General features: G+C 42.8%; 1 protein-coding gene across 2 annotated transcripts in view; it reads right to left on the bottom strand.

Moving 5' to 3' along the window:
• Nucleotides 1-3,044: 3,044 nt before the first annotated feature.
• Nucleotides 3,045-27,073, bottom strand: part of EFL1 (elongation factor like GTPase 1) — a 60,062-nt gene continuing 36,033 nt past the window's right edge. For both annotated transcript variants that reach the window (XM_035130833.3, XM_035130835.3), the window contains exons 16-20: nt 13,246-13,377; nt 12,070-12,217; nt 9,117-10,123; nt 7,424-7,608; nt 3,045-3,390 (exon numbers count right to left, since the gene is read on the bottom strand). In XM_035130833.3, the coding sequence (XP_034986724.3) occupies nt 3,202-3,390; nt 7,424-7,608; nt 9,117-10,123; nt 12,070-12,217; nt 13,246-13,377 (1,661 nt within the window). In that variant the 3' untranslated portion in view covers nt 3,045-3,201. The remainder of the gene's footprint in view (nt 3,391-7,423; nt 7,609-9,116; nt 10,124-12,069; nt 12,218-13,245; nt 13,378-27,073) is intronic.

The raw sequence follows: 27,073 nt of genomic DNA, 5'->3' as shown, positions 1-27,073 counted from the left end.
GAATGGTGAGACAGATGACATCATTTCTTGGCTGAGACATGGGAGGCTGGGGTATCCCCTCTCTCTCTTTCAGTCTTTTAAATACATTTTTTGGGCTATTCCAACCAGGCAAGAAAAAGCATGCTATTGAGAAGAAAACGGGCAAGTGAGGCCATTTAATAAAATGCAAGGGAGAATAATTGGTGGGAGGTGGTAATAATCACAGGGGAATTCCAGTCCCCAGGTGTTTCTCATAACCTTTGGAGATCTCAAACAATTTCCCAAGCTTCTGGTAGCTGAATCAGTTCTCCACCTGCCCTGAATTAAAACAGAAGTCTTCTTTACTCTTACAACCAAAAAGTGTACAGAATACAAAAAGGAAGAGTCATCTGTCCTACTGGAGTCTCAATACAAGCCACTGTTCTCAAGTGGTATTAAGCATGTTTGGCATTATGTGTATTTTCTTTTCACACACACACACACACACACACACACACACACACACACACACTGCTGTAAAACACCAGGCGCTGCACAACGCAGTTGCATTCCCTTACAGACCTGTAGGATGCGGCTGGTGCTTTGGTCTAAACCATTGAGCCTCTTGGGCTTGCTGATCGGAAGGTGGGTGATTCGAATCACCGCGACAGGGTGAGCTTCCGTTGCTCTGTCCCAGCTCCTGCCAACCTAGCAGTTCGAAAGCACGCCAGTGCAAGTAAATAAATAGGTACCACTGCAGCAGGAAGGTAAACGGCGCGTTTCCATGCACTCTGGTTTCCGCCATGGTGTTCCATTGCGCCAGAAGCGGTTTAGTCCTGCTGGCCACATGACCCTGAAAGCTATTTGTGGACAAACACCAGCTCCCTCGGGCTGAAAGCAGAGATGAGCACCACAACCCCATAGTTGCCTTTGACTGGACTTAACCATCCAGGGCTCCTTTAGCTGCAGCATACCTGCAGCAATGTCTTTTATTTTCATCCATGGAATGTTGATGGGTTTCCAAACAGGACGATTGTTGAGCAGGGGAAGAACATGCCTTTACTTACCAGAGCACATACACCCAGAACTTGGATTATAAATATTAACTGAGGTAGGAGGGAGAGAATAATTGCACTGAATGCAGTCCACTTTTAAAAAACAACAACAGCACAAGAGAATGATTTAACAGTAGTCTTCATGTTTTCTTTTTAAATGTATTCAGACAGTGGGGTGGGGGGAAGAAAACACTTTTCCTCAACACATTTATAAATAATCTGGAACTAAAAGAGCATCTCTGGCATGGGTGTCCAACAAGCCTTACCCTTGTTTTCCTAAGCGTTCCTTTTCTCCCCTGTTGCTTACTAGAGAGAGCAGATTAATTTATTTAAGTCATCTCTCTCCTGAATCTACTGCTGCCTATCAATTTCAACTTGGGATCCCGAGTTCCTAGTACAGGCATCCCCAAACTGCGGCCCTCCAGATGTCTTGGCCTACAACTCCCATGATCCCTAGCTAACAGGACCAGTGGTCAGGGAAGATGGGAATTGTAGTCCAAAACATCTGGAGGGCTGAAGTTTGGGGATGCCTGTCCTAGTATATTATAAGAGAGGGAGAAAATACGTCCATCAACTTAATTTGTATCTATACCTGCAGATTTCAGGGCAGTTCACAACATAAGATCTCCCATGGAAGCTTCCTAAAGCAGAGTATTAATTGTCCTGACCTTTTCATCTGAGCAGTAATAATTTTGCTCAATTTAGCCTCAACAGTTTTATCAGGATCTAAATCACAAGTATATCAAATCTGCAGAAAAGACGTTGCTGCAAGTACGTAAATTGTTCAATGACAGCACAAGGTGTTAATTGAGAGAGCAATAATGACTCATTTATGTAAAGCAACTGTTTTCAAGAAAGGTTTTTTTTAATCCTGACATGCCTGAAAAGCTACTGAAAAGCTTTTTCATTACTGAAAAAGATCAGTAATGAAAGTTTCCAACTGAAGACAGACAGTGGGTGCATATCTCACTTTGGAGAGGGTAACACTGAGGCCAAGACAGCACCCCACATGAAATAAGTGGGCAATTGCCTAGTTAAAAGAAATCTTAAGTTGCACTTAGTAAGGTACAGTTACTAGCAAGGAAACCCTATTTAAATCAGTGGGACTTACTTCCAGGGAGACACACAAAGAATTGCAAAATTAGTTCTTATTAGGCAAGTTTCAGCTGATTAAATCTACATAAATTTGAACATGAGATGAAACCACAGTTCAGAAGCAGTTCTTGGTGATGCAGGCATGTATCACAGAAGACACCATCTTAGAAGAGGCCTACCCTTTCCCACTCCCACACAGGACAGAAAACCTTTTGAGGTGGCACTTATTAAAATCTGCAGATGGTTAAGTACTTACGCTGAAAACTCGTAGAGCTCTCAAGACCCGTATCTGTTCTCACTGAGATACATAGCTGCCAAGTTATCCCTTATTTTAAGGGATTTTCCCTTATGCTGAATAGGCTTCCTCGCGAGAAAAGGGAAAACTTGGCAGCTATGCTGAGATATGACTCTTGGGATTAATGGATTTAGAGGTTATCTTCTTACTGCTTTTTACCATTTTAGGGGACAACTGTTTTAGGAATAATAGGAATAATTTACTGGCCAAGTACCAAGCATACTTGGAATTGTGCTTCGACTACATTGCAATTGTCAGGTATGTTTTGCTCTATTCCATTTTCTTTTGCAAGCCGCCTTGGGGGAGGTTTTGCCATTGGAAGAGGCGCAAAACTATTTGAATTAACAAACAATAAATGAAAGAATAATTTATACTTATTTTTTTAATTTTTTTAAAATGCTGGCCAATTAATCAGGGGTAGTATTCTAATAAATTAAAATGTTCTACGTTGATCAATCTATAGCTGGTTAAAATTTGACCAAATGCTGCTGCCTATTTGACTCAAGGTATGCAGGGATTCTGTATCAGCCTTGCAGGCATCCCTTGGCAGACGAGGAGATGTGAAAAAGGTTCCCAGGAGGTAGGACGTTTGCAAGCCACTAATATAACAAGGAAGCTGTAGTGTATAATCATAAGGAAAAAAAGTTGGAAAGGCTTAGGTTTATTAAAACTCAAGCCACAGACAACTCACAGTAAGAAAACCCATACAGAATTGTACATCCAAGGTGACTTTTTTTTGAATCTCCGGTACAGAAGATAATTCACCTGCACTTAACAGAGAAGCAGAATTGGAGGCAGCTATTTGTTTCTGCTGAGAGTCCTTTGCTTCTCAGCATGCTCCACGATTTTCTCGTCTACACAAAGTCCCTTCCGCTTCCTTACAGCATTCATGTACTTGCGGGCCTGGTTCTCGGAGTCTGCCTTCTCCCCAAAGTGCAGATACTCTTCCTCTGTGGTTGGCACCCAACACGGATCATCTGAAATTACCTAGGGTGGGGGGGGGAGAGAGAGGAATTGTGCAAAGAGCTGAATTAATGGAAGGCGGCGGCAGCAATGAACAGTGATTTTTGACCATCGGCTAAAAGCAGACATATTTGAAATTAGGAAAGATGCACTCAGATTTTAAAAAGGTACTGCTAGTCACCTAAAAATGAATGAAAAATAATTTCTGCTCAGTATGTCACCGACAATCATTGAAGTACAGTTATTTGGCTGATATTTCTCTTCCTCTATTCCATCCCTGGTTTTTTTTTTGAAGTTTTCAGTTCCTTCTTTTCTTCTGTTGATTTTCTCCCTTTTTTCCTGTGGGCATGTGCTTATTTCCCAGAGGAATCAACAAAGCAGCCTGTAAAAAGTGTAGCTATATAAATATATATTTGCTTTTGCATTTTCAGTTTCATAGGGAACCCTGGTTTATTCTTGCAAAATCCCTGAGAGGTAAGGGTGAGACAAAGAAGCAAGTTTTATGAAGTTTTCAGGTCACTTTTGGGTTCAGCGCTGTGCATGTGCGCACAATCACACACATATCAGTTGCACATTTACGAGGAGGTGAGAATCATCCTATTTTTAAGCCATACAATAGCCTTGTGCGGTGGGTTAGGCTAAGCTGGAGATCATTAATGGTTAAATGATTACTCTGGCCTACTGAAAGGGTGTGCTGCAGTATGGCACCCTATTACTAAAGATAACAAATAAAACCAGCAAGGGTACAGCCAGGATCATTAACACACCAACTTTACGAAATGCTACGAAGGTATCAGAAGCTAGCGGAATCTGTATAGCATAGAACCAGAAATGGATTTCTGAATGTCTAACTGTACTGGTAGAAGCCACTCAATGAAAGCTCCAAGAATGAGCAGATGGAGCTGAAGTGGATTTATTTATTTATTTTAAATATTTTTACTATTTGCTGAGGTCTCTAAATGATTGACTGCAGTGTAAGTGGAATAGAACTAGAAAAGAAACGCTTAAAAGAAATGCATGGAGAGCTTTTTTCTGTTGATCTTGGAACCACTGAAGGAAAAAAATGGTCATCTCACAGCCTTGGACTGTGTGTCATTTTTTTTTACTTAAAATTCCTTTTAGCAGTTTCCAGTGTTTATTGCAGTGAAACCTGATTAGTCAAAAGTACTGTCCGTCTACAACAAACTGCATTGTACCTCTCATTCGTTTACTTTGGGGGGGGGGGACGTCCTCGATAGATGGCTGAGGAGACCATGAATTTAAAATAGCTAAAATACATTCATTTATTGCAGGATATTAAGAAGATCTTAAGTCAGCATCGCAATCCCAGGTCCCTCCAAATTAGGGTCTGGTTCCTAACACATTAGCTGCCACTGCCAGCCAACCCTCCTTGTTGGCTGATCTGGACCTTAACTGGGCTAAAGGCTCATCATTTCCTGCTGGGCTGCATGAAATGCATTACTTCAATGATTTTTTTGGGAGACATACACAAATACAACTCCCATGCAACTCAGGATATGTTGCTTCCCAGCATCTCAGAAAGTTCCCAGCCAATTTAGGATGAGGTCTACAAAGCCAATCAGTCTGCAGTAAATGCTCCCAACTACTGATTCTTCTGGTGCATGGGAAGTAGTGAAGTCTCACACTTGAGATATCAATATTCCAACAAGGAAGAGGAAAGGGAAGAGGGTAGCCGGGTGTGGGTCATGTGATGGCCGCAGCACTCCTGATGATGTCAAGAGCGACAAGAGCCTGAATTTTAGAACTGGATTCAAGAGAAACAAGCTACTTCCTTCCTTGCACAAGCGACTTGGAAGGGGATAAAGCATCAGTTTTGTTTGTTGTGTAGGTGGCAGATCTGTTAACACAGCCAGCTTAGAAGAATTACACAGCGCATTTTGAACTCAAGTCTGTATTTTCCTCTTACAGGTCTCTGAAAACAGGGAGCGGATTGCAGACTTTAAAACTAAAAATGCTCTTGGAAAGGGGATGCAATTTTACTCTTCTTTCTATTTCCTTAAAGAATCTTCTCCTCAAAAGCTCTTGATTGTAAATTACATGGTTGGAGAGAAACACAGTTGAAGAAGAAAGGACAGGAGGCAGAAAACGAAGTGCACAGGTCACTTATTTTATTGCCGCTATCAACCCGCAAAGAGCCTCTGAAGATCCAAATAATATTTGATCCATGGTATCTATTTCAGCATTTCAAAAGATTTCACCTTCCAGAAAGAACACTTTAAAGAAAGGATCTTTCCCACAAGCACAAAAACACCCCCCTACTGTTTTCCTTGTGTGCTGGTTACCTTGTTAGCAGACTAAATAAAAGAAAAACAGCTCTGTTGGGTGAAACCAAAAGTCCATCTAATCTAGCATCCTCTCTCTCTCTTTTTCAATGGCCAGCCTGAAGCTTATGGGAAGCCCACAAAACAGGGTATAAATGCACCTGCCTCCCCCCACTGTTGCTCCCCACCCCAGAAACTGGGGCATCCAGTGAGATACTGCTTCTAAAAATGGATGATTCTCCATTTACTGTCTCCCTCTATGCTAGGAGTTCCCAAACTGTGGACCAGGAGTCTGTAGGCTTCATTCCGGTGGTCGGTGACCTATCTGCATTAAATACCCATGTTGATTTTAAACTGTCTTTTTATTGCTTCTTTTATTTATTGTATTTTAATCCTTTGCACAATTTGAATTCTATGAAATGCTAATTATAATGTAATAAAATATGCAAGAAATAAAAGGAGCAATAGAAACACAATGAATAACCATGCAGCATCTACCTAGCACTGTGCATTACAATTGCTGCAACAGGCAAAAAAATAATAATCATTAAGTGGTCTGCCAAGACCCCCAGCAATTTGTCAAGTGGTCCATGGGGGGAAGAGTTTGGGAAGGACTGCTTTACACCAAATATATCTCTATCATATTCCACCACATATGTCCCTCTTGGGTGCAGAAACACATGTCTCAAACATGGGCCACTTTATAGAGAATGAAGAGAATTATTTTAAAATGGTCCTTCCCTAGTGTCTTATTTCTACTGCTTTTTTGTGGCAGAAGAGGAGCAATCAGGAGTAGGAGACAAAGACAATTGCTGCCTTCATGCCCTGCTCACGAGTTTCCCAGAAACATCTGGCTGCTGCTGGACACATAATGCTGGACTTAATGGACTTTAAATTCAATCCAGCAGAGGATGGAACACCCTAACCCAGGACGTTGGCTCCCAGGACGTTTCCAAGCACAATTCAAAGTGTTGGTGCTGACCTTTAAAGCCCTAAACGGCCTCGGTCCAGTATACCTGAAGGAGCGTCTCCACCTCCATCGCTCTGCCCGGACACTGAGGTCCAGTGCTGAGGGCCTTCTGACGGTTCCCTCGCTGCGAGAAGCCAAGTTACAGGGAACCAGGCAGAGAGGCCTTCTCGGTAGTGGCGCCCGCTCTGTGGAACGCTCTCCCACCAGATGTCAAAAAGAAAAATAACTAACAGACTTTTAGAGGACATCTGAATATTTAAGAAATTAGTCTATTTTAATATTTCTGTTGGAAGCCGCCCAGAGTGGCTGGGGAAACCCAGCCAGATGGGCAGGGTATAAATAATAATAATAATAATAATAATAATAATAATAATAATAATAATAATTACCCTAACCCAAAACCTATTGCAACAGAACAGAATATTGTGAAGCGTGCATTGGAAAAAGCAAATATACAGTGGTACCTCTACTTATGTTCACCTCCGGTTACGTATCCTTCTGGATACGTACGTGGCAAACCTGGAAGTATTTTTCTGGGTTTCGCCGCATGCATGTGCAGAAGCGGCAACTCCGGTTGCAAATTCCTCAGGATCCGACCGGAGCTCCGGAATGGATCCCATTCACAACTGGAGGTACCACTGTATAGGCAGATAAAAAGCTCCTTGTATGGCTTGGCTTAGGAAAGAACGGAGCAAATTTAAGTCTTGACCACAATTTAACCTCTCCCCTCCTTTATCTTGATTTCTTTCCCTGCATCTACAAGAAATTGTACACCAAGGCAGATGGGAGTGAATAGAATTTTTACCTCCCAGTGACTGAAGACCAGCTGTGGACTGGCTAGGCCACTTGTTCTCTTCCTGATTTCATCAGCAAAACCGAAGCTCTCTGCTACCGGCAACACTGCTTTGATAATAAACACGTCTGTCCCTTCTTTCATCTCTTCCTGCAACACCCGGCCGACTCTTTTGGAGAGGACACCGTAAACACGACCTGCAAAAGGAAAAGACCTGCTGAGTTTGTTGCATCCTTTCCATCAATTCAGATGCACAATTACTGAACTGGGAGGACTAATTAACGCCCGGGGCAAGAGAGGGTCTCGAGAAACAGTCATATAGAGCAACCAGCTACTATTAAATGATGGTGTGAAAAACTTCAGATCTCAGAATCTTAAGAAGAGATTTTAGGGACTTCACTCAAGGGTTGGAGTGAGTTTTATAGACCACACAACTGCTGCAAAATCTCAGCAGTAGCACTGGGGCCGTGCATGATCAGTAACAGGGATCCAAAAGTAACGTATGGAGTTATTTAACTGATTTTATGAGGTATTTAACTTACTTTACCCCTAAAAATAGTGGACAATGAGCAAACAGATAGAGCATCTAAGTGCAAGCCTTAGTCAACAGGATGTTGATCTTAAGCCCCAGGAAGAGGGGTTGCTTAAGTAACTTAATGAATGTAATATAAAGTAAATATATCAAGATGAAATAAGAACCTAAGCATATAAGAAGAGCCTGCTGGATTAGGCCAAAGGAGGTCCATCTAGTCCAGCAGCCTCTATCGTGGGAAATCTGTAAACAGGAGCAGAGCACAAGAGAACTCTCCTCTCCTGTGGTTTCTTTCTATTGAATCTTTCAAATTATTACATATCTCCAATCATATATACACCGTATTTTTCCGTGTATAACATGCCCCCGTGTTGGGGGACTCAAATTTAAAAAAACTGGGGGGAGATGGCCCAGAGTTGTTGACCTTTTTGGGGGAGTTATTTTCTAAGCCCCCAAATCCATTCTCTACATTCCTCTGCTGCTCACATCTCAAATCCTGCACATGATTTCATACAGGAATGATGATCTGATAGGTAATCCACCAATGGTCTCCGTTCTTCCATAAAAAGACCGTCATTTTATCCTCCTATTTTAGCAGTTTCTCCTGTGGTTTCCAGCAACTGGCATACAGAAGTATTGACTGTGGAGGCAATGCATAGACATCATGGCCAGTTGCCACTGACAGCATTATCCTCCGTGAATTTGTTCAGCTCTCTTTCAAAGCCATCCAAGTTGGTAGCCGTCACTAACTCCTACGGAAGCAAGTTCCATTGTTTAATTATATAGCAACTACATTATGTTGTAAACCGCCCTGTGATCTTCGGATGAAGGGCAGTACAGAAATTTAATCCACTACCGCCACCTGCTGAGTCAACCAGATAATTCCATCTATACCTGGAGCGTCACAGGAAATATAATTATTTTTTCTTGGTCGGCCTTTGCCAACCTGGCACCCTCCAAATGTTTGGGACCACAACTTCCATCAACCCCAGCCTGAATGCTGGATGGGGCTAATGGGAACTGTAGCTGAAAACATCTGGAGGGCACCAGGTTGGCAAAAGCTGGCATGGCTAAGGAAGTCATTTGCAGTCAGCTTTCTGACAACGCTTTCCCCCTACGGAGGCAACATCTGCAATGTAGTTTGTTTGTGCATGTTGCTGGTTTCAGGCTTACCTAGGACCTCAGCCGTTGTCATAATCTCACAGGTGTACATGGCAGCCATAAGCCTCTGTGGCTTTGCTTGCATAGCATATCGGCATGCTTCCTTCATGGTTGCAATCAGTTGTCCAGAGAAAGGGCCATAACAGTCTGCAGGCGAAGCCTCTCCTTTGTGTTTAAAGGATGATTTGAGGCTACGCTGATCACCATCTTGCAGCTCAGTTTCAGAAGCCGATTCAGGGTCTCCAGTCCTTGACACAAGGGCAGTTTCCTCCCCTTCCGATGTCTCCTCCGCAGACTTCCTTTCATCTGAATCCTGCCGGTTAGCTGACATTTGCTCTACAAATCTGCCCATGTCCCATTTCTCCACCGAAAAACAGACCCCCATAAGTGGTTCTTCGCACATTGGTCCTGAAAGCGTGGCCAACTGGAACCCGCTGACAAGACTGTTGTCAAAATCCCGATACACGCTCGCTTCCTTGGGTGGCTTGCTTCCTTCCAGGCACTGCCACACAGACCTCTTGTAACCTTCACATCGGTTCAGTAAAATGTTAGGCCCACATTTTCGGGGGCCAAAGGACCAGATCCCATCAACGGCATTTCTCCATTTCCTTCCCGGTAGGTTTTCCTCTAGTCTTTTTTTGAACTCCTGTATCTGCTCAAAGGTCTTTGGATTCATCTCTTCTGTTTTCTTACCTTCATTCAGGTATGAGGAGAATTGTTCTATGGTCCGAATTAAGCCGCTGTTCTTCTCCAGTAGCTGAGTTACCTCCTCAGGAAGTGGTGTTGCTCTGATGCTGAGTGTGGCATATTTGTTTGGTGTCGATATCGTTATCAGCCCATCCGAATCCACCTGCACGCCTTCAGGGATTTTGTTCTGCTCCTCCTTACTCTGGTGTATGACGGCAACTTTCTGCTGCTTTCCTATCTCTTCGTTCACCATGTCAACTTTGGGGGGTCTTGTTATGGTTTCCCGGAATGGAATGATTGGTTCCGATGCGCTAATTTCTATCCTGGCAAACCTACAGGAAGCCAAAAAGGCTAAAGTTAGGCCTCACAGCAAATGAAACTTAAGTCTTCAAGGGTTTCAGTGGCGGGTTAATGCCAGTAATCACATGATGCCAACTTCACATTATGATTAACCATTGCAGCCCCGCTGCCTCCTAAGACATTAAGCAATTACTCAATAATGGGAGCCAAGGAGGGAGGCAGCATTCATTCTAGCATACTTAAAGCAACAGGCACCCCCCCCCACTGCATTCCTGATGAGGATATTAGGAAGGACTATACCTCAGCAGCAGGGCAGCTGTTTTGCATGGATAAGGTACCAGGTTCAAGCCCTGGCATCTCCAGATATGGCTGGAAGAGAACCTTGCTTGAAACCCTAAAGAGGTGCTTGCCAGCCAATGTAGACCAGGGTTTCTCAAACTTGGGTTCCCAGCTGTTTCTGGACTACAACTCCCATCATCCCAAGCTAGTAGGACCAGTGGTCGGGGATGATGGGAATGGTAGTCCAAAAACAGCTGGAGATCCAAGTTTGGGAAACTCTGGTGTAGACAATACTGAGCTAGATGGACCAATGGTCTGACTTGGTATACAGCAGATTCCTATCTTGAGGAACAGAACAGGCTCCAAATTCTCTCAACTGCCTCTTACAGTTGCAGCAACAGCAGGTCTCCCATCCTCTGAGCTGCAACCCAGTGATTTAAGTGTGGAGTGGGAAGTTAAGTCCTGAAATATTACCGTATCTGAGAAGGGCAATGGGCCCCAGCACTTTCCTTGGACAGGAGGCACTTATGTTCATATTCCAGAACATTACAGATCTTGGAGACTCTGCTGCTTGAAACCCATCCTGCCTCCAAGGAATTAAGAGTGGTATGAGGATGGAATGAAAACTAAGTCCACATCTCAATGACCCAATCAAGGATCAGCCTCCTGATTTCTGTCACTTGAGCTGAACACGTCAAGTCGTGCCTTTTTATACAAAAAAGACTGCTGTGAAAAAGATGGCAACAAACATAACCGTTGCAGAGCAATCTACCATTGCACAGTGTGAAAGCTTTACAACTGTGACCACCAGACATTTTGAGTGATAAAAATGGGCTTTTCTACAAAGAGGATTTCTAGATGGGCAATGGTTGCAAACAAATGATTTGGGAAATCATACAAAAGCAGTTTACAGTTAATATGCAGGGACAACCTAACTCCCAATTCCTTATGGGAAAAGTCATTTGTGACAGTATAGATACTTACAACCAAAGGGTTGACTTGAATTTGGAGTGAACAAAGTAGTTCAACCCCAGCTTATCCTTGCCCTTCAAGCTGGGACAGAGACAGTTGGAATGAAATAGGGATAGATGGCCAAGCTGGCCAAAGGAATAAGTTAATTTCATATGAAGCTAGTTTCTTTAGTGGTAAGACTATGAAGGCAAAACAGGACTACAAGCCCCATAACATGGCCATTCCTTATGCTAGCAGGGGCTGATGGGAGTTGGAGTCCAACATTCACATGGAGGTCTTCAGGAATCTTGGGCTGGGCTATTATTTAAGGCGGGGCTTGTTTGGGAGCTGTTTTGTATCTCTGTTTTGGATCCTGTGATTTATGTGGAAATTGTTCAATTTATTTGGGTACTTATTGATGTTTTGTTCATTGTTTATGATGAATTTTATGTTTTGTAGTTACGTCATTTTTATATGTTGTCAGCTGTCCTTGAGCATGGCTTTAACTTTGGAAAGGTGGTATACAAATAAAATGATTGGCTGAAATCTACACATGAGGAATGCCAGTATGAAAAACCTTCATTTGTGCACCGGCAACAGTAAGGAAGAATTGGGAGAGGATGCTTTGACCTTTTTTATAAGCTAAACCACAATTACATGTTCAACTGTCTTGTAAATGCTGGATTTAATCACTGAGCCTTGAGCAATTCTTCCTTTTCCTCTCTCACCACCTCTCCCCGCCACCAACCTCTCTTTCAAGTCATCCAAACAGCGCTGAAGATGGACTTCTCCTGCTGTAATTAACACGTGCTCCCCTGTCTCCTGGATTAAAACTTGTACACAAGGATCAGCTTGGTTTAAAAGCTTCATGCCTTTAACCAACTGCGGCATCTCACCTGGGAAGACAAAAGCACTTTTAAATGAAGTACCTCTGAAGCACTTGGGTTTCAAAGAAACATACGAACAAAGCTCAGTAAAAAAGGGAGCACAGGCTGGTGTGAAACACTGAGTACAAAGAATATGATAGAATAATGTTTTGTTTAGCTTTTACATATTATAACAGCACTAAAAATCTTAAGAGGGTTTTTAAAAAAAGACTGTGGGTGGATCTGTATGTTCTAAGACAGTGTTTCCCAACCTTGTGCCTCCAGCTGTTTTCGGACTACAATTCCCATCATTCCTGACTACTGGTCTTGCTAGCTAGGGATGATGGGAGTTGTAGTCCCAAAACATCTGGAGGCACAAGGTTGGGAAACACTGTTCTAAGAGACACAGGGCTGCCACTCAAAACAACAGCCCCATATCAAATCCACTCTTCTCCTTCCAGAATGTGTGTTTCATGTCCTGATGCAATTAATGTTTCCTTGCCCTAACAGTGGGAGCAGACAAATGCAGAGCTCAATTAAGCCACCATGCAAAATAACTTATGTACCAGGGAAGATGAATTTGTGGTCTTCCAGATGTCACTGAACTCCAACTCCCATCAGCATCAACCAGTACAGCCCAAAGTGAGGGCTGATGGGAGTTGTAGTCCAACATGTTCGCCATTCCTGTTGTACACATTACAGACCAAGAACAAGATAGAACGAGGCTGCCATTGCCCCATGTTTCTTGTAACATGCCGACGTCCACCCTAGTATGAGTGGTTCTAACTTAGTATTTCCTTATTGCAGGGTTTCCCAAATTTGGGTCTCCAGCTGATTTTGGACTACGATTCCCATCGTCCCTGACTACTTGCCCTGATAGATAGGGATAATCGGAGCTGTAGTCCAACAATAGCTGGAGACCCAAGTTTGGGAGGCAACCACCATACTATCATTTGCTCAAACTCATTTACGACTACTCCTTCCTACCCTTGTGGCTTTTCAAAAGTATACTTAACGATTCTGATTGGATACTCAAGGAACAGAGGGAAGACACTTACTTGGGTGTTTTGGCTCCACAGCAACTCGTACAATCGGTGTTGCGTCAAAGCTGAGGGGGTTAAACGGTGGGCAAGCTGGCGACGATGATAGCGTTGCCGACTTCAGTACAAATTCTTGCAACCCTCCAATCCCTACAAGGCATTGAAGCATGAAGTCAAGACATACACCCTGAAGTCAACAAAAATATTCATCTACATGGCCTTCATATAAAAGTAACAGAAACCTGCCAATCATTATGATGGGCACAGCATATACGGAAGAGGGTTTGCATATTGGTGAGAGCACAGGGGAGGAGAGTGGAGGAACTGCAAAGAACCGCTGAGCATGGAGACACATTGTCTCTCGATGGCAACAACCATAGTTGCAAACTATACTCTCAGGGTATACTCTCTTGCAGAATACTGCTCCTTCTCCCAATACAGCTAAACTTCCCAAAGTAACTTGCCCTCCTGCCCATGTTTAGATGTTTATGGGATTTGTAAAAAGAAAAAAGAGGTATGTTTCATTATCCAGAAGCAATTCTTACCTGCCATGGGCAATCAGGATAGTGGCTAGTCAGAAGCTTATAATGATCATATTTATCAGATTAGGATAGTGATCTCTTTACTCAAAAGGCATAACGTTTTTGTACAGAACCACACTTTTACAACCATGAAGTCTTAGCTTCATTCATATAATTGGTGATACCCAAGGTAGAATGAGTTAAACCCCCGATATCCTCAAATAACAAGCACATGTTTTAAGCCACAAACTTCCAGACTGTTGTTCCAGTTTTGATTTGCAGCTGAAGGGGATGAATTGCTGCCAAATCTCCAAAGGAAAAACAGATATATAACTTGTGTGGAGGCCAGTTTTAATCATGGTTTTGAGAAAATGTCTCTGAGCTTGCATCACGTTTGTTTTTACTTGTGGTTACCACTAGCGCTGCAAGGCCAACATTTAAAAAAGACTTTGTGCTTTGTTGTGTTATTAAAAAGTTATTTTGGTGTTGACCATATTGAAGGCTTTGTTCTTAATTCTTGACAGCATTGGAAAAAAGAAGATAATGAATGTGCAGAATAAGCAGTATCCCAGGACTGTGCATTCTGTTTTCTACTGTTTTAACACTAGCTAATATCTCCCGACCCCACGTGGAGGGAAGGGTGCAAGTTTCTTGCAAATTGCAACCCACCAATGAATGTCCAGAGCAGGGATAGGGGGAAGGTAGATTGGCACACACTGGTAGATTTCTAGCTGATTTGCAGTAAGTTTTCAAACTGCAAGTTAAGGGAAGGGACATTCTGTGTCTTGGCTGACCTTGAACTTTTCCCTTCTCTCCGAGACATTTTGCTTACTTCCTGTAAAATATGGTTGCTTGCCTTTGATCATGTCTCTGTACAGTTTTACAATCTAGTTTTAAGAGTTTTAGTGTTGAATCTCTAATCCAGGGGTCAGCAACCTTTTTCAGCCGTGGGCCGGTCCACCGTCCCCCAGACCATGTGGTGAGCCGGACTATATATATTTTTTGTTGGGGGGGGAATGAATGAATTCCTATGCCCCCACAAATAACCCAGAGATGCATTTTAAATAAAAGGACACATTCTACTTATGTAAAAACAGGCTGATTCCTGGACCGTCTGCGGGCCGGATTGAGAAGGCGATTGGGCCGCATCCGACCCACGGGCCTTAGGTTGCCTACCCCTGCTCTAATCCATAGTAGATGTAGATTTGCACTTGCATATATAGAGGCTCGTGGTGGTGGTGGTGGTGCAGCAGTAAGCAATTGGCTTTGTATGTATCTCACTCCACCTTTATCAGCCTGTATTGTGCATTTCTAGTTGGCTAGTGGTCCACTGGGTTCTGGGGAAACTTCCCCTTATCTGAAGCTTCGCCCATCCCTGGCCCTAGAATCAGTTCATCCAACCATTGTTAGCTGTGTGGCTGCTACATAAAATTCTGCATTCCTCTCCTTCCTTGGACAGCTGACCATGCACAGGAAATTTTATGGTCTCATAGTGCCAAGGATACTGGAGCTCGATTCGAACACCTAGTGGCCAGGAACTTAGTAACCTACATTTAAGAGTTGCTAGAGATTGTTTGAACGTGGAACTCAAGAGTCCTCTGTACATACAGAAGGGATTATGATTATGCCACACTGGCCCTTAAAGCTGGCAAGGCAAAAGGAAACACCTTTATTCCTGCATTGCAGGCAGTTGGATCCTCTCGGGGTCCCTTTCCAAGGCTACAATTCTATGATGCTATGGAATGGCTCTGCCTGATATTAATAGCAGGATCCCAGTTGCAGGATCCAGTTCTCACTTTTAAAAAAGCAAACAAGGGAGACTTCTGCCGGACGTCTATTGGCAAGGAGTTCCACAGGGCAGAGCCTGCCACAGTAAAGACCTGGTTCCTGTTAAATGCCAACAAAATCTCAGGGGTGCGGGGGACCCTCAAAATTGCCCCGTCAGATCTCTGTGTTTGAGTTGGAGCATAAGGAATCAGGCAGTCCAATGTAGCTTTCTCGGCAAAGGAGTAACATGATCCCTGTAACCTGCTCCGGTGAACAGACTGGCTTCTGTATTCTGCACTAGTTGGAGGAAAGGGTATTTGTGCATTACGAAGTTGGGGAGAAGGGCTGCTGGGGGCAGATAGGGAGTGGAATTCCCCCCCCCCAAAAAAAAACCTTCAAGTGAATTTGGAAGAATAATCTGATTTTCTCCAACTGCAGTTGGGGAGAAAAATCAAACAGTTAATGAATCTGAGATGAATCTTGTCTCGGACAGCTCACCTATCCTTGCTACACTCTTCATCTGATTCAGAAGGCTGCTAAGAAATATGCTGGAGGTAAAAGCAGTTTTCTAAACATTTCCTTGTGCTACAGATTAATAATCATATTTAATTTGTTCAAATAGTCACACGTTATTAGAAGCGTCATCTGACAGCAAAACATACAGAATCCGGAACAGGGTTTCTCAGGCAACATTAATTCACTTTAGCGGTTGTGCCAATCAAGTACAGATGGCAGAGATAAATTAGGCATTTGAGTTCAGCCTGCCTGCTGTGGATACAAGAAGAGTTCCCCGCTGTGGAATTTATAGGTTGTGGTTATTGCAAGAGGAATGTAGAATGAAAAAACAAGTATTATGCACATTTGAAATTCTAGCTGCGTCACTGAGAAAGGCAGAAGCTAAGCATTGTCAGATCTTCCTCTGTCCCGTCATTCACCTATTTTTAATATGCTACGTGTCTGACAGTATCCTGGGATCAAGAGCCTACTTCTTTTAAATGCTGTTTTGCAGTGCTCTTTGATTGCTTTTAAGATTAATAGCCGTGTGTGTGTGTGTGTGTGTGTGTGTGTGTGATCCCTATATATAGCGCATATATATGCATTATTTATTTATAGCCCACTGTTAGTCAAAAAGGTTCTTACAGCGGTATATAAAAACCAGTATTAAGATGATCCCTACTCACAATTTACAAGGACATGACACATGAGGAAAAAGGAATGGGAGAGACGAAGGAAGGAAAAGCAAGCTCAAGGACAAGTTATTAAGGTTATATACATCAGTGTTTCTCAACCAGTGTGCCTCCAGATGTTTTGGGACTACAACTCCCATCATCCCTAGCTAGCAAGACCAGTGGTCAGGAATGATGGGAGTTGTAGTCCCAAAACATCTGGAGGCACACTGGTTGAGAAACACTGATATACATATTATGTGAGTGTACACATACATACACACAAGCTACACTGCCCACTAGTAATATACGGTTAGTCAACCTTTCTGTTTAAGAGTGATAGACAGAGAAAGTATTCCAGCGGCTTTCAAGGGAGGGAATAATTCATTGGGCTTGCTCAATTTACACTGGGTTCCAAACGTGGACAAACTGATTTTAATTCACACCTGTTCCCTTCCATGGTAGGTAAGACACTACATCCCACCTCTCGGGCAGCTGTTAATTTAACTGGTGCTAAAAATTAAGGCAGCCTTTAAGGCAGAAAATTTGCACATAAAGGTATTTAAAAATTGTCGTCTTGGAGATTTTGTAATAGAAAGGGTCTATAGCAGCTTTCACCCACCTGCTGTCCTCTAGCTGTTTTGAACTAAAGCTCATCAGCCCCAACCAGCATTAATACTTCTGAATTAGGAAAACAATCTGGTTTGCAGATTTAGAAATGAACAGGATTATGCTAAAATCTACATAAATAAGAATAACATTTCATTGGCTATCACACTATGTTAGCCGTATTCTAGGATTGGCATACGTCCCAGACATATCCGGAATACTGCGGTCGGCAGCACTGTCCGGGCGGAAATAGCTCTTATAGGACATAGGAAACAAGACTGTGATTGACAACTTTGTTGCAGAAAGGGAAACATCATCTTCTCCCCGCAATCTGTCAGGAGTAAGTTGAGCCCCGGGCTCCAGTAATATCTCTGTCTGCACACACCCCTCAACTTTCTCCCACATGGCTTCCATTCACTCCAATGGGGAAGGTACAATGATCATACAGTAATACTGGCAAAATTGGGAGGCAGACTCCGCTGAGAGGGTCCCCATGTGGGTCCTTGCAATAAAGAAAGACTCACTCTTCTCCCCACATCATATTGACCCTTATTTTGGTGGTAAAAATTAAATAGCTAAAACATCTCTTCTGCTAGCTCTCACATCAAAGGTGCAACTAAATCCAGTACTCTCAGTTTCCATTATTGTAGCAAATCATTTAATTCTCAATATATAATGGAACACAAATGATCTATAGGCTAATGTCTGCCATTTAAGTGGAACACATTGCAGGAACGTTAAGTTTTAGGATAACACCCAACGAAAATGCCTTACGTGCGTTCTTCACCCATTCATTATTCTTACTTGCAAAATTATGCAGTTAACCAATTAAAACTGAATTTACTAGGACCTGACTTTATTATTTCCAAAGCCCAGGGCCTTGCTTTTATAAACAGTTTCCGCCAGTATACATTTTCTTCCAAATGAGTTTATAACAGTTATTGTCTTGCGCCGAAATCTTTATCAAATCTAAAATACCAGCAATAATTAGATGGTACCAAGTTATTACCTACAAAAATGACATTTTTACCTGGAACTAAGCTGTTTTAAAACGCTGCGGAAATTAACCAAAGTGGAAATTGGAAAAGAACACACACTTCCAGGCCATCAAGCAATAGCATGAGCATGCACTAAAATGCCTTTTCCCAATGTTTAGATTAAAAAAATCTTTGCCACCGTGGGTGTGTGAACAGATGGCATGAAACAGAACAATAGGAATGGCTCAAATATGCTTTGCCGTTATCGTTCCAAGATGTTATTAATAAAGGCTTGTGTGTCATGCTTTCTAATTTTATCAGCAAGAGTTACTTCCAAAACAAGGTCTATTGACATGATTATCCTATCCATAATTATTTTCAGCAATGACTTATTGTATCCTGTTTAGGCTGAATCAGAGGGCTATTCACATTTTAAATGTAAGAATGTAAGAAGAGCCTGCTGGATCAGGCCAATGGCTCATCCAGTCCAGCATTCTGTCTCACACTGGCTGAATGGATGCCTGGGGGAAAACCAGCAGGCAGGATTCGAACACAAGAGTCCTCTCCCCTCCTGTGGTTTTCAGGTACTGATATTCAGAAGCCCCTCATATTCTACCCATAGTGAGAGAAGGCAGCCTCACACCTTCTTCTTTTTAAATAGTTTATTTGCCACAGCATATATTTCAAACATTCTCATAATCTTAAAAACCATAAAATAACACATCATGTGCTCCAATTTCATTAAAAGGAAGGAATACATTATATCTGTAACTATATGAAAGGTTAAAATGTATACTTCAAATACAGTCGTACCTTGGTTCTCGAACGCCTTGCGACTCAAACGTTTTGGCTCCCAAATGCCGCAAACCCAGAAGAGAGTGTTCCGGTTTGCGAACTTTTTTGGAAGCCGAATGTCCAACGCGGCTTCCAATTGAGTGCAGGAAGCTCGTGCAGCCAATTGGAAGTCGCGCCTTGGTTTTTTAATGTTTTCGGAAGTTGAACGGACTTCCAGAACGGATTCCATTCGAGAACCAAGGTACGACTGTATTCCAAACTGTGCTACCCACCCTAAACACTACACCCCCATGTGCCTCATTACCTGTGTGTTCAATAAAGTCACCCCCTACTGCGTAGAAGTTATCGTTTTTCTTTTGGCCTCTTGCTACCCGCAGTTTCCATGTTAGCTTTTCCAACAAAGTTGTCTGCCAGACTGCTTCATACCACTTATCCATGGTCAACAGTTGCAATGTTTTCCATTGCTATGGTCATTCTTGCCACAGTGAATAAATGGGTTATAGGATCTTTATTTCTAATTCTTGGTGAGTCCCGACTGTACAAATTAAGCAGTGCCAGTCCTGGGGAAATAGGTACTGCCTGCCTTTTAACCAACGATATCTTTGCAAAGAAATTTCCCCAGAATTTTTCACTTTTGAACACTCCCACCACATATGTCTGTATGTCCCAATAGTGAGACACCCTCTCCAATATAGGAGAGCTGTTGGGTTTTATATAAACTAGACGTCTAGGTGTTAAATACTAGCTATATGCAATTCTGAGGGCTCTTTCTCTTGTCATTGCCAAAATAGATTTATACGGGACCTACAAGTTCTAGGAAGACAGCAAGGTGCCTTATATCAAGTCAGACCAAGGTAGCGTTCCTATAAGCATGCTGGTCTAAGGCCATAAAGCACTTTAAAGCTCAAATTGGGCCCAGAGATGGACTTTGAACAGGCGCAACTGATGTAATGTGATCACAATTCTTTCTGTTGTTTTATTTTATGATTTCAACACACTGCGTGCTTATTTCCATTGAGACGTTTTTTGTAACCTTCCATGTGACAATTAGGTGAAGAGTAGGCTATAAATAAAAAATAAAAAAAAAAAAAAATAGACCACTGTTGTCTACACCTGCTCTGCCACCTGGTCTTTTGATTGGTCCAATGCCAGTACCAGCAAGTCCTTGCAGGATGAATAAAGGTAGCTGGGAGACAAAAGTTCAGTAGGAGAGGAAAGAGGGTCTCCCTGCTTTGAGGGTAAAAGAACAGAGGAGATGATGAAGGAAGTTAGAAAGTGAGAGAAAAGGTTAACATTTATTTTTATATATTATAATTGATGATGAACAACTCTGAATAGAAAGGAAATGCATAAGAGAGAAAAGATGGTATAGGGGGAAAAATGTGAATGTAAAAGGACCAGGGAATGAAGATGAAAGAAACTGGCTGTTTTGGGGTGAGGGAAATAAGGGACAAGTTGAGTGTGAAATGAGATTAAGAGAACAAGTCACAAGAGATTTGTAAAAAATACTTTGAGAGACATGTGAGTGGAAAAGAGATAATATATTTTAAAAAGTCTTCTCCACGCAGAGCCTCTGGATGAGCAAAACTACGAGAACAAAACCAGCAAGTATCAAGTGAATAGGCCTTTCTTTTCTTCTTAAGTCTAAAAAATGTGAAAGTCCAATGCACTCTGCACAAGTTGAGATTTACTGACGTCTTTAGAGGTGTTGGTCTTTAACATTCCCTTAGACAAAGTGCAGCGATAGGAGCTGATCCAGAGATTACGTAGCTTTGTCTTATTAAATCAAGAGGAAAACCTGCTCGAGTCTTCAAAAGGATAACTCATGTCATCAGCAGGCTAGCAAGGAGTCCCTGCTGATACAGAACACACACAGACACACACATGCACAATGTCATTATGTGAAATTGCCCCAAGGTAAACCATGACCTCTTGTCCATTTAAGGGTAGAAAGATCAAAATGAGAGGGCCACTTTGGTGTGGTCTGAGCCCTCTCAAAAGAGGAACTGAATTTCCAAGGCTGCCAAACATTTTTTATTAGAGGTTTCCATGACAGAGTAAGGTACTGTACAGGTAGTGGAACAGAGCAAACCATTCCCATGTAACTAAACAAAGTGAAAAAAGATACCCCAAACAAACGAATAGTATTCACATTGTCACATCTAGTGCAACCAGTAAAACGATAGGTCCCAAAATACACTCCATGAGATGGAAAGAAGATAAAGTCCCTACCAGAGAAGAATGGCAGATTAAGTTGACAGATTATGCCAAAAAGGCAAAAATGACCAGAAGAATCAGAAATCAGGAAGACCAAAATTTTAATAAGGAATGGGGAAAATTAATAATTTATCTTAAAAAACCATTGTAAACAGCTAAAATTGTTAGTAGGATTGGAATAGCACTTGTAGTTTAATGGTGAACTTTGGACACAATGGAGATGTAAAAGATTTGGATTATTATAAAAGATGCAGGAAGAAATGACTAACAATAGGACCCACAAAGGGGAGGAGGGAAGTCCAGGAGATTCTTTGGATGTTTGTATGTTGGATAGGTGATGATAAAACTTTAACCTGAAAAACCAAATAAATAAGAATGGTGTCTGTGAAACAGGACAGATTTCCTCTAGAAACTGCTTGATGCATTCTTAAAGGAATCCCATTTCACATCAAGGAAATCAGGGCTGAGGCCACATCTGACACTAACTGTGACCCCTACAGGCTCCCACCAACTTACTTGTGATCATGGAATGGAATCCCCCCAGGAGGTTGTGGACTCTCCATCCTTGGAGGTTTTTAAGCAGAGGCTGGTTGGCCATCTGTCATGGATGCTTTTGCTGAGATTCCTGCATTGCAGGGGGTTGGACTACATGACCCTCGGGGGTCCCTTCCAACTCTACCGTTCTATGATCATTACAAACACATAAGAAAGGGAAAAGAGTAAGGTGAAGTGGAGAGCTATCTTGGGTGAGGAACACTGCAAAGATCAAGAGGAGGGGCATGTTGTGGGTGTTAAAAGACTGAATATTAGATTATGATGGAGGAGAATTGTGTTGAGGTCCCCAGTCAGCCATGAGGCCTGTCAAAGTGACCTTGAGCCTCTCAGCCTCACCCACCTCACAGGGTTGTTGTGAAGAATTGCTGGGGTACAGTGGGAAGAACCACATTCTCGATCCTGAATTCCTAGGGAAGGGCAGAATACCAATGAAATAAATAATTGAAGGCTGGGTCTTAAAATAAATTCAAGATGCAGTTGCCAAAAAGCAGTGTGTGTTTTTGAGAATATTGTTGCGATTTTCTTTTACATCCCCCTGAAATTGCTACGGCAATGTTATGAACACAAGTCAAATATTGCTATTAATTTTTCATAAAGCACCTAAAACCGTTCGAGCTATGCATAATTAAAACTAAAACGGATCCTTCCCATAAGCTTACAATTTAGATGAGACCCAAGACATCTTAAGGAGAAAAAGGAAAGGAAGGTCAGTTAGGGAATAGTACACTGCATTCCATGTCCACCCCCCCCCCCGGGCAGCCCTCTTTAAGCAAACAGATTTCTATCTTTGGCATGTATACCTAGTTATACACACCCAATTTACTGTTTATAATGGAGATATCAACAAACTCAGATATGCAGATGACAAAACCTTAATGGCAGAGGAGGAATTAAAGAACCTTTTAATGAGGGTGAAAGAGGAGCGCGCAAAATATGGCCTGGAGCTCAACATCCAAAAAAAACCCAAGATCATGGCCACTGGTCCAATCACCTCCTAGCAAATAGAAGGGGAAGAAATGGAGGCAGTGAGAGATTTTATTTTCTTGGGCTCCATGATCACTGCAGATGGTGACAGCAGTCACGAAATTAAAAGATGCCTGCTTCTTGGGAGAAAAGCGATGACAAACCTAGACAGCATCTTAAAAAGCAGAGACATCACCTTGCCGACAAAGGTCCGTATAGTTAAAGCTATGGTTTTCCCAATAGTGATGTATGGAAGGGAGAGCTGGACCATAAAGAAGGCTGATCGCCGAAGAATTGATGCTTTTGAATTACGGTGCTGGAAGATACTCTTGAGAGTCCCGTGGACTGCAAGAAGATCAAACCTATCCATTCTTAAGGAAATCAGCCCTGAGTGCTCACTGGAAGGACAGATCCTGAAGCTGAGGCTCCAATACTTTGGCCACCTCATGAGAAGAGAAGACTCCCTGGAAAAGACCCTGATGTTGGGAAAGATTGAGGGCACAAGGAGAAGAGGACGACAGAGGATGAGATGGTTGGACAGTGTTCTCGAAGCTACTAAAATGAGTTTGATCAAACTATGGGAGGAAGTGGAAGACAGGAGTGCTCTGGTCCATGGGGTCACGAAGAGTCGGACACGACTAAACAACAACAACAAATGGAGATATAAGAATTGCTGCATGAGATCTACCTCCCTATCACCTTGGAAGCCCCACCAAGGAGGCCAATATTGATTCAGGAAAGAGTAGGAGGAAGCTTCTAGATGAGACCCTCTGCCAGAGGTGAGCTGAACTTTCCCAGAAGACCATTTCTGAGAAAACGGGAGATTTTCCTCTCACCTCCCCTGAGAAAAGGGTCAACCAATGAATGTTCTCCAAGTACTCCCCACCTACTGGTTGCAGTTACCAGCCCTGGCCCAGAACGTCGCTCTACATTGTTGGCAGTTGCTGGCTGCTGACACCACTTGCAGTGACATGAAAGAAATGACCAAAAAAAACCTTAGGAGAAAAGAAAATAAGCTGTGGGCTGCTTCTGCTTCTGAATCCCACCCCAAAAAGTTGCTGGAGAATCATAATCATCATCATTTTATTATTTATCCTCTGCCCATCTGACTGGGTTGCCCCAGCCACTCTGGGCAGCTTCCAACATACACAAAAGCATAATAAAGCATTAAACATTTTAAATTTCCCTATACAGGGCTGCCTTTAGATGTCTTTTAAATGGTGCATAGTTTATTATCTCCTTGACATCTGGGGTGTGTTTGTGCGTGTGCGCGTTCCACAGGGTGGGCACCACTACTGAGAAGGCATTCTCCCTTCTCCCTGGAGCTTCACTTCTCACAGTGAAGGAACCGCCAGAAGGCCCTTGGAGCTGGACCCTCAATGTCTGGGCTTACAAATGGGGGTGGTGACGCTCCTTCAGATACTCATTCTTACTCCAGAATCTCTCTGCTGCCTGGAGAAATGGGTTGAAAATTTGAACTGCAGTGTGATCTTTGTATGAAGGGTGGCATACATATGTAATAAATAAGAATAATGATCCCTACCAATTCCTCAGCCCGCAATTAAGGTGAAGAATCCTGAGAGGCCCGTTGCCCTCTTCTGCCCTTCTTAATCGTGGCCTCATTTGCTAGGGTAAATTTGCTGCGGCCAATGGGAGTTGTAGTCCAAAATATCTGGAGACGAGGCAGGCTGGCAAAGGCCGTGCGAGGGGCACCCCCGTCTTCCTCTTGCCCACACCTCCTAGTGCTCACACAACCTTAATTTGTTTCACTGCCTCGCTGCCACCAAAGGCTCCTCCGAAGCCAGACGTGCCTGGCTAGTATTTCTGCTGACTCAACAGCGAGCTTTGCAAAAGGGGTGTCATGTGTCAGCCACAAGGAAACAGCAGCCAGGCAGCATCTCCTCCAAGACGGAGCAAAACACTGGAAGCCAGATGTCAGCTTCTTTCCCCAAACAACAGAAAATTCTGTCGTTTGCTCCTCCATCTTTAAAGACTGCAAAAAGCCTGGATTGCCCATCTGTCGCTTGCCTTAAAAGTTATCACCGCGACAGAGCCATTTTAAAACACAACCTCAGGTCCTGCTGTGATGCCGCTAACCTGGCAGAAACCACAGCCTTTTAAATGAATACAAAGAACTAAAGACAAAGAGCAGTGGAACGCATATGTAAAGATAATGCCTCAACCCACTTTTCTCCCCAGTTCCCTTCCAGGAATGCTCTAGAGGAGAACATGTTTAATAAAAAATTAACCATGAGATGCAATCTACAGCTGTAAAAGTCACTTACTGTGGGTTCATTTCTACTCCAGAACCAGAGCTGCCGGCAACTGTTTGTACTCACTAAGAGATGACAGCATTTAGTAGCACCCCACTCTGGGTTATTTTCATAGAATCACAGAACTGTAGAGTTGGAAGGGACACCAAGGGTCATCTAGTCCAACCCCCTGCAATACAGGGATCTTAGCTAAAGCATCCATGACAGATGGCCATCCAACCTCTCCTTTAAAACCTCCAAGGAAGGAGAGTCCACAACCTCCTGAGGGAGTCCGTTCCACTGTCAAACAGTTCCACAGTCAAAGTTCTTCCTGATATTTAGTTGTTCCTGATATTTACTTGTACCTATGGCTTCAAGTTCTTGTAACTTGAAGCCATAGGTACAAGTCCTACCCTCCAGAGCAGGAGAAAACAAGCTTGTTACCTCTTCCAAGTGACAGCCCTTGAGATATTTGAAGGTGGCTATCTTATCTCCTCTCAGTCTCCTCTTTTCCAGGCTAAACATAAGCAGCTCCTTCAACCTTTCCTCATAAGGCTTGGTTTCCAGACCCTTAGTTGCCATCCTCTGCACATGTTCCAGCTTGTCAACACCCTTCTTAAACTGTCATGCTCAGAATTGGACACAGTATTCCAAGTGCGGTCTCACCAAGGCAGAATAGAATGGTTCTATTCCCTTGATCTGGACACTATACTTGATGCAGCCTAGAATAGCATTAGCTTTTTTCCTCTGGCTTACTTTGAACAAAGTCCTGTCCCCTGCATATATTGTTAGACTGTAACCCCTATCACCCCTGACCACTGGCCAGGATTGACGGGAGTTGGGCATCCAACAACAAATGACGAATCACAAGTTCCCCACCACTGGTGTAAAGGCAAAGAGTCCCATCGACTTCTGCACAGGGCATTTTGAAGGCCTGAATTGTGTATCTTAGGCCAACATGCACTGAACTTTATCATGTTGGCCCTGTGCAAACATTAGATCCATGAGCATGTAACTGCACTGAGATCCCTTCGTCTGAATCAATAATCAGCTCTAAGAAAGATACTGAGGTTTTTTTTGTACATGCATTTTTATTTGTTCATATATATTTGAAAATAAAAATAATTTTTTAAAATACCAATGGTTAATATAGTTTAATATATTAAAAAAACAAACTTTACTACCGCAGCAGGTGCCTGGGTATAATCAATATGTACAGATAACCTAATACACTTCTTTGCTTTATAGCAGCTGGGTTTCCACAATATTTGGAGTGCATAGGGGAGGCTTACAGTTTAAAACATGAAATTGCTGGTCCGGCTCTTTATCACCAGATCTGCCAATACATAAATATGCCAGAACAGATCAATATTTTTAAATGGATATGCGGGAGAAGTGATCACACAAGCCATTATTGGACTTACAAATGTCGCAGGGTTCCAGAATTCTGATTCCAAAGCTCTAAATAGACACTATATACAAACAAGCTGTCCCTCTTAAAAGCTTAACTGCCTGAGATGAGCTAAGCCCAAACAACTTAATTGGTGACATCAGAGCAGCTCAACCAATGAGAAGCTAGGCAAGGAGAAAACCAAGCCATCCATCAGAAGTGAGTTTCAATGACAAGGGCCCACTACTAGCATAGAATTACGTTCTATAACACAATGGGATTTGCTTGCAAGTAAAAGTGCATGCCATGGGTGGGTGGCTAACCCATGGACCTCCAGATGTTGTTAGACTCCAACTCCCATCATCCCCAGGCAGTATAGCCAGTGGTCAGGGACGATGGGAGCTGTAATCAAACATCTGGAGGGCCACAAGTTGGCCACCCCTGGTGTACAGAATTTGCTTTATACGTCTCTGAACCTAGCAGTGCCCCTTTCAACCTCGTGAAACCCAGCAAAGCATCCAAGATGCTCTGACTCTGTTGACACCAAGCACAGCAACAATTCCCAACAACAGAAACACAGCTCTTCTTTCATTTGCTCAATCAAAAGTTCACAGAATCAAACAAAGCCAGCTAT

This window comes from Zootoca vivipara, chromosome 13, assembly GCF_965207765.1.
Source record: "Zootoca vivipara chromosome 13, rZooViv2.hap1.1, whole genome shotgun sequence".
NCBI lineage: Eukaryota > Metazoa > Chordata > Lepidosauria > Squamata > Lacertidae > Zootoca > Zootoca vivipara.
Note: the sequence above shows the minus strand (reverse complement) of the source record. Positions and strands in the feature narration are given on the sequence as shown.